At 47.1% G+C, this 11,882-nt stretch overlaps 1 protein-coding gene across 2 annotated transcripts; it reads right to left on the bottom strand.

The window, feature by feature from the left end:
* Positions 1-958: 958 nt before the first annotated feature.
* On the bottom strand, positions 959-10,315 carry LOC139175859 (gastrula zinc finger protein XlCGF57.1-like). Of its 2 annotated transcripts, XM_070767200.1 has the most exons (4): positions 10,223-10,315; positions 6,597-6,650; positions 6,066-6,186; positions 959-4,209 (listed from the first exon to the last, which is right to left on the bottom strand). In XM_070767200.1, the coding sequence occupies exons 1-4, from the start codon at positions 10,247-10,249 to the stop codon at positions 3,059-3,061; spliced, it is 1,353 nt and encodes a 450-aa protein (XP_070623301.1). In that variant the 5' UTR covers positions 10,250-10,315; the 3' UTR covers positions 959-3,058. The 2 variants fall into 2 exon arrangements, with proteins under 2 accessions (XP_070623301.1, XP_070623302.1); XM_070767201.1 differs by lacking the exon at positions 6,597-6,650.
* Positions 10,316-11,882: the final 1,567 nt, after the last annotated feature.

The following is an 11,882-nucleotide window of genomic DNA, read 5'->3' as shown; positions in this document are numbered from 1 at the left end:
GACTTGTGTCGTGGGTGTGTATGTACGTCAGTGTGTTGCTTTGCACACGTAAGACACAAGGGCAGCCCCACTCTGCATTCACATAATGATTGCCCGACTTTGTTGGCACAGTCAGATTCGCTTCGTCCTCTTCACAGCCTCACAGCCAGAGCCGAATTTTTTGTCTGTCTGTCTATCCATTATCTCTTTACCTGACTAATCGACTCTCGGTCCATCCAGTTCATCCGTCCTCCCTTTCTGCCTTATCTCTCGTCTATTATCTCTGTCATGCCTCTCCATCCCTCCATCCATCCCTGCTTCCATCCTTTGTCTTTGGTATGTCTCTGTCTATACCAACTACCTTATAATCTGTGTCTATCTCTCTACCAAATTACTGCTGATCCATCCATTCAATTCATCCCTCCTTCCCTCTCTTCCTTTGTCTCTTTCTGACTTATTTCACTCGGACTTTCTCTGTATCTTTCCATCCATTCAGTTCGTCCCATCTCTTTGTCTCTATGCCTACTATCTCTCTCGCTCACCTAACCTACCTCTCTATCAATCCATCATCTATCTCTTCTATATAAATCCAAATGTCATCTATTTATCTATCTATTGCACCATCCAGCCATGTACCTATATGTCTATGTACCTATTATATCTATTTATACCTATTATCTATCCATTCCATAATCCACCCATCCCTCCTTCCCCCTCCATCTATCCATCCATCCAAATCATCACCCTTCTACATCCATTCATCACCTGTACATCTATACACAACTGTCTAGCTCCCTTAACAGATGTGGTGATTCATTTAACAGCGGTGGCAAGAAAGACAATGAAATGAGACAACTCTTTTTGCAGCTCAATTGTAGTGGTTACGTCAAGGACTAACTGCACAAACAGTATGTTCAATTGGTGACAAAGCTGGGTTTTTTGTTCTGTTTTTTAAGTCAAGGCAAATCGGCCAAAAATCAGTTCTGAAGAAAAATTTATTGTCTCAGAATCCCAAAGGTTTTTTAAAATGAAACAAGACTTTCACAATTTGCTTTTTGTGTGTGTTACAAACCGTGTTTGCAAACGTTTTGACCATCTCAACTCAACAACTTTCTAGACAATGTTTCTCAGGCTTGGAAGGCAAGATGGGCTTCGATTCCCGCGGCTGCCCAGGGAATTCTGGGAGTTGAAGTCCGTCCACCTTAAAAGTTACCAAGGTTGAGAAACATTGTCGCGGAGCACTGGTGGGGAAGGAACACTTACAAAATCCCAACTCTCAATCCATATATTCAGATTTTTTTAAAAAAACCAAACGAATGTTCATTAGATGGTGCCCAAAACAAATAAATCATTTCCCCCCCAGCAAAACAGCAGCTGACAGGAACATTGCGAGACCTGGGGAAACGGATTTCCACTGCAAATTCTGCTGCTTATTCACCCCCGGCACCAAGGACTTATGGTGGAACCTAAGAGCTGGAAGGAAATCAGAGGTCATCTAGTCCACTCCTGCCGTGTTGCAGAACTACCTGACACATCAGTTGTTGTTGTTGTTGTTTGATGACCCCATAACCCCTTGAAGGGTGGAATCGGGGCCACTGAATAAAACTGCGCATTTACTGGCTGGATGCCTTTCCTGTCACCAATGTGGGTTTTTGCAGCAGATACATTCTCATTGTGCCCACAGAATTATCAGTCTCTACCTAGGATCAAACTCACAGCCTCCCGATTGTGAGACGAGAGCTCCAACCTCTAGGCCACCCCACCACTCTACCCAATGCATCAGTGAAGCTTTGAAATCTTGTTTTGCAATGATGGTTCAACGCCGAGTTTCTCAACCGCTGTCCCTTTAAGACCTGCAGAATTCGACTCCCAGAATTCCGTGCTGGCTGGGGAATTCTGGGAGCCGAAGTCCAGACAGCCTCGGAGTCAAGAAATGGTTCCTTAAAAGGGACAAATAGAGAAGAGAGAAGGACTGTCTAGCATTTCCCAGGCTCTATGGCATTTCGCAATCAGGATCCACCCTCTCTATGGTGAACGGGGACAGGGACAGTCGTGGGTGGCTACCGGTACAGTAAAGGTGGAGTACCCTGGTTGCAGACGGGCTGCGACAGACCTAGTTAAGGGATTTGAGTTGGGACACAGTGTGTTTTACATCCCTGCAGCTCTTCATTCTGCGTAGGGGTCATACACCGGGATTTTCTCTTATGACAGTGGTCCACAACCCCCGGGGTCACCATCCACTAGTGGGCCTTGAGCCATCCAGAACTGGGTCAGCGGGAGTGGCGTCTGTGTGGAATCCCCACACTGCCCATCGCGTGTGCAGAACCACCCCCTTCCCCTCACTTCCCCGAGCCGGTTCACAACCCCGGAAAGTTTGGGAGCTCAGTCTTAAAGACAAAATTGTCCTCTGTTAAAGTTCCTGCCGGCAAGGCCCTTCCCCACTCCCACCCGACAGCCCCCTCTGCAAGCCTGCCATTTTTCCAGCCCCCAAAAGGTCCCGTCCGTCGTTCCGTCCTCATCGGTGGCGCTTCCAAGGCAAGGCTGCCTGCGTGAATGTCCTGCTACAGTCAGGGCACACAAAGCGCCTCCTTGGGGCAGGAGAGGGCTCTTACCAGTACAGATGATGCCGTTGTACCGGTAGCAAAAATGGAACTGCGCCCGTAGCCTTGTGTCTCCGGCGCGGGTGGGTCTGGGCAAGATTTTGCTTCTGCACATAATAATAATAGTTAATAATAATAATAATTTATTGGATTTGTATGCCGCCCCTCTCCGCAGACTCGGGCGGCACATGCACAGGAAGCAGAATCTTGCGGGGGACGTGCACAAGACATTTTGGAGGAAGCAAAAAACATAAATGAAATCTCACATGCACACAAGACCCCTCGCAGGTTTTTGCTTCCTGCGTTTGTGGCAGAAGTAAAATCTCCCTCGGACACATGCTGGAGACGCGGAGCAGGGTACGCAACACACTGGTAGTGGCAGGAGCGGCAACCCCCGCCTGCCTTGAGGCAAGGGTGGGAGGGGTTCTGGTTCGCTCCTGCAGCTTTGTCAATGGGCTCGGGGTCCCGGGGGATCGTTTTCAGCGGGATGGATTTAGGGCCCCGTACCTGAGAGGACCCTTCCTATCCTTGTGTGTCCGGAGGTGAGCCTGCATGATGTTTTCATCCCTGAAGTGCTTCTCGCATTCAGGGCACTGGTAGGGCTTCTTCTGCAGCTCACGGGCCCTCCTGAGGGCCAGAGCTTCGCCGTTGCTCTCCGCAAACAGGTGCTGCTCCCTGCGGTGAACTCGCTGGTGGCTCTTCAGGTGCTGCAACTGGCTGCAGGTCTTCCCACACAGCAGGCAACGGAAGGGGCGCTCGCCCGTGTGTATCCGGTAGTGGATAGTCAGCGTGGTCTGATTGCGGAATGCCTTCCCACATTCCCGGCAGCCGTACGGCCGATCGCCAGTGTGCACCCGCAAGTGGTTGATCAGCGCCTGCTTCTGGACGTACCGTTTGCCGCAGGTGGTGCAGGAGAAAGGCTTCTCGCCCGTGTGCACCTGCCGGTGAGTCTTGACGTGTTGCTTTTGTCTGAAACACTTCCCGCACTGTGTGCAGGAGAAGTGCCGTTGTCCGTCATGGACCATCAGGTGGGACATCAGGGTCTGTTTGAGGCGGAAGCGGTTCCCGCAAACCGAACAGGCGAAAGGCCGCTCTGTTACGTGCGTCGCTCGATGCTTGCGCAGGTCGTGCTGCCGGTTGAAGCTCTTCTCGCACTGCGCGCAGCCAAACGGCTTCCTCGGGCCTGAGGTCGCCCGCAGTTGCTGCATCAACTGCAGCTTGGCGGTGAAAAATTCTGTGGTCTCAGGGAGGAAACCAGGATCAGGGGGGTCCTTCCTGCGTAGATGGGTTTTGAGGTGGCGCCTGAGGTCGCTCCGGGAAGGGAAGGCCTTGGGGCAGAGGTGGCACTCAAACGGGCGCTCTCCAGTATGTGTCCGAATGTGGATGGCCATGGCCACGTTTGAGAGGAAGGTCTTATCACACTCTGGACATGTCGGTAGGTTTGTCTTTGGCGTCACCCGTGGGAGGCACCTAGCGTTTGACTTGGACGCCGAGGATCTAGTCTGCCTCGTTGGCGGCTCCGCTCGCAGCTGCAGGGTCACTCGCCTCCTCTTGCCCCGGGGCACACACTGCCGAATCGGCCTCTCCTCTCCTCCCGCTTCTCCTTCGGCCTTTTGGATCCCATTGTCTCCTAGGGGAGGGTGGACGGGAGAGACAGAAGTCAGCCCTGCAATTCCCAGCACCCACCATTCGGGAGGAGAACAGAATTCTAGGAAAGCTGGCGCACTCCTAAGCTGTAGGCAGTAGCGGGTTGCTACTGGTAAAGTAGGTGACTGCTCACCGATAACGGCCGCTAGATCGCCACCATCTGTTTTCTTCAATTTTTTTGTATTTTTGTATTTTTTGCTTTGTGCACACGTGCAGGAGCAAAATCTTGTGAGGGGACACCCACGTGCATAAGATTTCAGTGGTTTTTTTGCTTCTGCAGATGTGCAGAAGAAAAAATTGCTGAGATCTCATATACGCGCACACACCCCTCCCAATATTTCAGTGCATTTTTGTTTCCTGCACATGCACAGAAGCAAAAAACATGCTGGGAACACAAGCGCATAGCGCGCGCACGCACAAGATGACCTAAGCGGCACACCCAGCGCACCGTTAGCGGTGGCAATAGCAATCCGCCCCTGCCTGTAGCCCAACGAAGAAGGAAAAGGGCAGAGAGAGAGGGACAAGCAATTGAGTCCCTTCCAATAACAGAAGACCCCCACCCGCTAAGAAACCACCCCTCCACAATTTTAGACGGGTGTGCATTTGAGAGGGAGGACAATGGGTCTCAGGGGCCACAAGCCGAAACAGCTGCTGATTCAGTGTTCCCTCGATTTTCGCGGGTTCGAACTTCGCGAAAAGTCTATACCACGGTTTTTCAAAAATATTAATTAAAAAATCTTTGCGGTTTTTTGCCCTATACCACGGTTTTTCCCACCCGATGACGTCATATGTCATCGCCAAACTTTCGTCTGCCTTTAATAAATATTTTTTTTAATAAACTTTAATAAATAAACATGGTGAGTAATAATCTAAATGGTTGTTAAGGGGGTGGGAAATGGTAATTTAGGGGCTTAAAGTGTTAAGGGAAGACTTGTGATACTGTTCATAGCCAAAAATAGTGTATTCCGCATCTCTACTTCGCGGAAATTCGACTTTCACGGGCGGTCTCGGAACGCATCCCCCGCGAAAAGCGAGGGAACACTGTACTCCCAAATCCCTACTCCAATGATGGCGAACCTATGATAATTGCATCAAAGGTGACATTTTGGATGACCCGCTAGAGTTCATTAACACCCACAACAACACCTTTCGGTCATCTTTCATTTACGAGAGTTCTTTTAACGACTGTTCAAAAAGTCCAGTGACATTGGGAAAAGTGCCTTACGACCAGTTTTCGCATTTATGACCACTTCACATTCCCATGTTCACGTGATCTGAATTCAGACATTTGTAACTGACTCACGATGCTTTGTCCCGGGATCCTTTTGTGGCCTTTTTGACCAGTCAAAGTCGCAGGTTGTAAAGTCAAAGATTCAATGAACAATGTTGTCACGAATTAAAAATCTGCAGTGATTGATTTAACGACTGCGGAAAAGACAGGTCGTAAAAATGGGACAACCAAACTCAAGTCACAAGCGTCTCGCTTAGCAACAGGAACGTTAACAGAAATTTTGCGATTCTACGTCGACAATGACCCACAACACAAATTTTAGAAGCTGGGGTCAGTATTGGGTTCCTAGGCGGTAAGGGCCACGCTGCGCACCCGTAGAAAAATGGCAGTCGCGTGGACAGCTTTGGATGTCCGGCGTGTGTGCGCGCATGTCACAGCAAGATTTTGCTTTTGCCCATGCACAGGAAGCAAGATCTTGTGAGGGGATGTGACAATGCTCTCTCGCGCGCATTCCCTCGCAAGATACCTGAAGATTCGTGCGCATCGCACCTGTAGCAGTGGGAGCAACAACCTCCGCCTGGCTGGGGTGAGGAGTGACCAATCCTTACCTAGTGACGCCACCAGCTCATACGTCTCCACCATCACGGCTTCGTAAAAGACCCGCTGCCGGTCAGTCAGGTAGGCCCACTCGGCTGCCGTAAAGTACACAACCACGTCCTCAAAGGTCACCTGGGGAAGAAGCGAGAGGGTACCCAGATTTTCACCTTGCCCCCCTTCCCCCCCCCTCGTCAAGAACACTAACACCCCAAAACGACACAACCGAGCGACCAGATGGCCATTTTGACAGAGCAGCACGTAACCCCAAATCTCGTACAGTTTTTACCTCATCTACGGCACAGGAAATATTTGTGGACACAGCCGGACAAGAAAAGGAGTCCAAACTTTTGTTGACTTCCTTCCAAATTTGGGGAAATGGATTATTATGATTTATTATTGCAGGTAGTCCTCAACTTACAGTGTTTCATTTACCAACCATTCAACGGTGCAGAAAAAAACGACGTTATGACCATTTTTCACACTTAAAAGACAGTTGTAGCATTTCCATGTGATTAAATTTAGTCACTCGGCAACAGACTCACATTTATCACAGTCGCGGTTCCCCTGGAGGTCATACGATCCCGTTTTGTGACCACCTGACGAGACAAGTCAATGAGGGAGCCACTTAACTAGCATGTTGCTAAACCCTGAGATGGTTCAAATGACCACAGTTGTAAAGTAGGGCAAAACACAATTGTCTCGCTTAGCAACAGAAATGTCGGCCTCAATTGCGGTCATAAGTCAAGGATTTTCTGTATAGAATAGTGTTTCTTGGCCTTGGCAATTTCACAAATGTCTGGACTTCAACTCCCAGAATTCCTTAGCCAAAATGGCTGACTGGGCAATTCTGGGAGTTGAAGTCCAGATATAGTCTATGTTGCCCAGGTTACAGATGAAGGAAATGAAAAATGTCTCCATCCAATGAAATTCTTCCATTTCTCCATCTTAGGTAGTCCTCAACTTACGACCACAATTGGAAACCCAAATCCCCATTGCTAAGTACGGCGGTTGCTAAGTGAGTCGGACCTGATTTGATCCCCCTTTTTGTCTTTGGTTGTTAAACAAATCGCTATAGTTGTTAAGTGAATCACACGGTCATTAAACAAATCTGCCTTCCCACATTCATTGTGGTTTTCACAAGATGGCTTGGGAGGTCATAAAGTGACAATCAAGGGAACGATGGGATGGGGCAAATGGAAAAACAGGGGGTCCCTGAGTTATGACCACAATTAAGCCCCTAAATTAACTTGCTAAGTGTGACCCATTTTACGACTTACTTTCCTTTACACGGTTGTTAAGCAAATCACTGCATTCGTTAAGTGTCACGTGGCCACTAAGTGAATCCAGCTTCCCTGTTAATGTGGCTAGACTGAAGATTGCAAAAGAAATTAACATGACCCCTCCCCCTCGACTGACGTAAGTATAAATCAGTCGACACAATTCCTAATTTGGATCACATGACTGTGAAGATGTAGAACGGTCAAGTGTGAAAAAACGGCCATAAATCCCTGTGTTCAGCATCACTGTAACTTTGGTCATTAAATGAACTGTCATAAGTATGAATCAGTTGATAAGCGTCTGGATTTTGAACACCTGACTTGAAAAGTGGTTGTAAATCCTTTATTTTCAGTGCTGTCGGAACTTGGAAAGGTCACAAAATAAACTGTTATAAGCTGAGGACTTGATATACAAGCCATTTGCCAAGCACCTAAATTGATCATGTAACCATGAGGAATGGTGTGATGGTCAGAAATTAACATATCTATATGTATATATATGTAGATTGTTCTGAGTTTGGGTTTCACCCCGTGTAATATTTTGAGTGTCTATGCGACGTTTCGGTGAAATCACATTCACCATCATCAGGCTGAAGTTGTTATATAGTTTATATTATAACTACTGTACTATATATTCAAAGCAGCACGAAGCTAACAACTTCAGCCTGATGATGGTGAATGTGATTTCACCGAAACGTCGCATAGACACTGAAAATATTACACGGGGTGAAACCCAAACTCAGAACAATCTACATACATATACCCGTGAAAATCTACGAAAACATACATATACATGTTTTTTCTGTCCGATCAGCAAAAAACATGTGATACACACACACACACAACATATATATATATATAAACATAGAAGTCTGACGGCAGAAAAAGACCTCATGGTCCATCTAATCTGTCCTTATACTATTTCCTGTATTTTATCTTAGGATGGATATATGTTTATCCCAGGCATGTATACATTCAGTTACTGTGGATTTATCTACCACGTCTGCTGGAAGTTTGTTCCAAGGATCTACTACTCTTTCAGTGAAATAATATTTTCTCTTGTTGCTTTTGATCTTTCCCCCAACTAACTTCAGATTGTGCCCCCTTGTTCTTGTGTTCACTTTCCTATTAAAAACACTTCCCTCCTGGACCTTATTTAACCCTTTAACATATTTAAATGCTTCGATCATGTCCCCCCTTTTCCTTCTGTCCTCCAGACTATACAGATTGAGTCCATGAAGTCTTTCCTGATGCGTTTGATGCTTAAGACCTTCCACCATTCTTGTAGCCCGTCTTTGGACCCCTTCAATTTTGTCAATCTCTTTTTGTAGGTGAGGTCTCCAGAACTGAACACAGTATTCCAAATGTGGTCTCACATCTCTGTATATAATTTTTTATTTTCTATATGATACAATATCAAAATTTAGATAAAAGAGATTTTATTATCGCTTGCATTGATGTAACTTTTTATAGTAAGATGGAGAGGAAAAATTTTTATTTAGATTTTTAAGAATTGACAACGTTGTATAAAATGAATAGAAATTTTTAAATGAGGAGAGATAAGAGCCTCCATTGAGTGAGTAACAAGAAAATAAAAGTTTATATATGATTGATTTTAAGCATTGGTGTTGTGTTTTTAACTATATATTGTTTTATTTTATGGTGGAGAAAATAAAAAATGTTATACCCGGGGGGGGGGGGGAGAAGTCCGTGAACCAATTGCCCGTCTTATCAAACAGTCACAAAACGAACCCTCGCAAGGACTGCTGGTACTGAATATTCTTTCAAGTAGTCCTCACCTTACAACAATCCACTTAGTGACGATTATGTCACTCGGTTACAATGGCACAGAAAAAAGCAACTGACGACCGTTTTCACACTTACAACCGTGATTGCATCTAGGCGGTCAAGTGGTTTTAAGATTGGGTGATTGACAGCCAACTCATCTTTATGACGGTTGTCGTATCCTGGAGTCATGTGATTTCCCCCCTTTTACGACCTCCTCCCACATCAAACGGAGAAGCCGGATTCGCTTTACGACCGGGTGACTGGACGGTAACGACTGCAGCCATTCAGATCCCCAAAAGGGGTCCAGAAAAAGCTGTGAAATGGGCCAAAGACCCCTTGAAAAAGGCCCTGTTTAACGATGTAAAATTTGGGCTGTGCCGCTGCCATCGGATGCCAAGGACGGCTGCTAACCTGAAGCCCAACAGTGTTCATCCACTCCACCCGGGTAGCCGGTGCGAATCCTGTTGGTGGCTTCAAGATTTCAACAACCGCCCCCCCCCCCCCAAAACAGGAAAATTCAGGGAGGGTTCTCTGCCCCGCCCCACCCCCAACCCCTATTCTCACAGCCGGCTGTTCCCTTGCTCAGAGACCCCCCCTCTTTTTCCTCGGGAGGGGGGGAAGTGGCGAGTTCGAATGCTTCCCTCTTGCAATTTCCCCCCCCAGCCTGAAAAAACCCTCGAAATGAAAAAAAAAGCAGTGAATTGAAGCCCCCCTTCTGCTAGTAGGATCCAGAGGGTCCTCTCTTCAATAGGGTCTCCCCCCACTCTCCTCTCCGCATGGCTAGGAGACCCCCCCCTCAGTCCTCTGCCCCCCCCCAACTCCTCCAATCCTCCCTTTCCAAGTCTGGACCCCCCTCCCAAAGAATTAAGGGGAGGTGTCTGCAGTGTGGACGCTCCCTACAAAACTCAGACCCCCCCCCCCGACTCCCCACCAACACCAGAGACCCCCCCCTCTTTCCTTACAAGGGAGCCCCCACCCCCTCCACCCTCCACCGGGTCAGCCCTTGGGAGGGTGGCTGCCAGGGGCGGGTGGGCGGCCCGAGAAGGGAGCAGGCGGAGGGTCGCTCTGTCTATGCTCAGAGGCTCCTTGCCAGAGGGTCCTACCCGTGTCGGTGCAAGCCCCGCAGCCATCTCAGCTCGAGACAGAAGCGGAGGAGGCAGGAGGAGGAGGAAGAGAAGGAAAAGAGGAGGAGGAGGAATAAAAAGAAGAGAAGGGGAAAAAAGAAAAGGATGAAGACGAGGAGGGGAAAGAGCAACGCCCCCTCGGAGCATGCGCTCTCGACCGCTGCCCGGGCTTTGCTACAAGGGCTGACACACAAATAGCACACACACACCCATTTTTTCCCAAGGAGGCGGAGCGTGCTGGGAAATGTAGTTCCAAGGGAGTGGGCTTCTGCCACGTAAGATCCCAGGGAGTGGAAGCCCTCCCCTCCTCAGAGCATCCTTGCTGCGGGATTCTGGAAGTCCTCCCCCCCCCTCTTTTTAAAGTTTTTATTTATTTATAAAACATTTAAAAACCTGGCCCATACATAACAATATCTAATAAAATGAGCTTCAAGGGTGAAAAAAGTCAGGTTCTACATTTAGGCAAGAAAAACAAAACGCCCAGGTACAGTATTATATATGTATGTGGTGCATTGCTCAACAGTAGGAACTGTGAGAAGAATCTTGTCGGAGTCCGAGTGGACAAGCATTGAAATAGGAGCCAACCGTGTCCAGCAGCTGCCAAAAAAGCCAACACAATTCTAGGCTGCATGAACAGAGGGAGAGAGTCAAGATCACGTGAAGGGTTAATGCCACTTTCTAAGGCCTTGGGAAGGCCACGCTTGGAGTCTACGGACAGGGGCGGCATACAAATCCAAATAATAATAATAATAATAATAATAATAATAATAATAATAATAATAATAATAATAATACAGCATCCAGTTTTGGGTGCCACAATGCAAAAAGGATGCTGAGACTCTAGGAAAAGTGCAGAGAAGAGCCACAAAGAGGACTAGGGGACTTTAGGCTAAAACATATGAAGAATGGTTGCAAGAACTGGGCATGGCTGGTTTAATGAAAAGAAGCAGCCTTCCAATATCTCAGGGGTTGCCACAAAGAAGAAGGAGTCAAGCTATTCGCCAAAGCAACTGAGGGTAGAACAAGAAGCAATGGGTGGAAACTAAACAAGGAGAGAAGCAACCTTGAACTAAGGAGACATTTCCTGACAGAACAATTAATCAGTGGAACAGCTTGCCTCCAGAATTTGTGAATTATTTATTTATTTATTTGTTTGTTTATTAGCTTTGTATGCCGCCCATCTCCGTAGACTCAGGGCGGCTCACAACAACAATAGAAAACAGTTCATAACAAATCTAATAATTTTAACGGTTAAAAAAAGAAAACATTAAATGCCCCAACACTGGAGGCTTTTAAGAAGATGTTGGATAACCCTCTGTCTGAAGTAGCGTAGAAACATAGAAACATAGAAGTCTGACGGCAGAAAAAGACCCCATGGTCCATCTAGTCTGCCCTTATACTATTTTCTGTATTTTATCTTAGGATGGATATATGTTTATCCCAGGCATGTTTAAATTCAGTTACTGTGGATTTATCTACCACGTCTGCTGGAAGTTTGTTCCAAGGATCTACTACTCTTTCAGTAAAATAATATTTTCTCATGTTGCTTTTGATCTTTCCCCCAACTAACCTCAGATTGTGTCCCCTTGTTCTTGTGTTCACTTTCCTATTAAAAACACTTCCCTCCTGGACCTTATTT

Source organism: Erythrolamprus reginae, chromosome Z (genome assembly GCF_031021105.1).
Source record: "Erythrolamprus reginae isolate rEryReg1 chromosome Z, rEryReg1.hap1, whole genome shotgun sequence".
Classification (NCBI taxonomy): domain Eukaryota; kingdom Metazoa; phylum Chordata; class Lepidosauria; order Squamata; family Dipsadidae; genus Erythrolamprus; species Erythrolamprus reginae.
Note: the sequence above shows the minus strand (reverse complement) of the source record. Positions and strands in the feature narration are given on the sequence as shown.

Bases quoted from the DNA above. Each gene is read 5' to 3' on its own strand.
- LOC139175859 (XM_070767200.1), bottom strand. From the start codon at position 10,249: ATGGCTGCGGGGCTTGCACCGACACGG. The intron at 6,651-10,222 runs GTAGGACCCTCT...TTGTCTCGTCAG, and splicing joins CGGGGCTTGCACCGACACGG to GTGGTCACAAAACGGGATCG. The intron at 6,187-6,596 runs GTGAGTCTGTTG...CTTCTTCCCCAG, and splicing joins GAACCGCGACTGTGATAAAT to GTGACCTTTGAGGACGTGGT.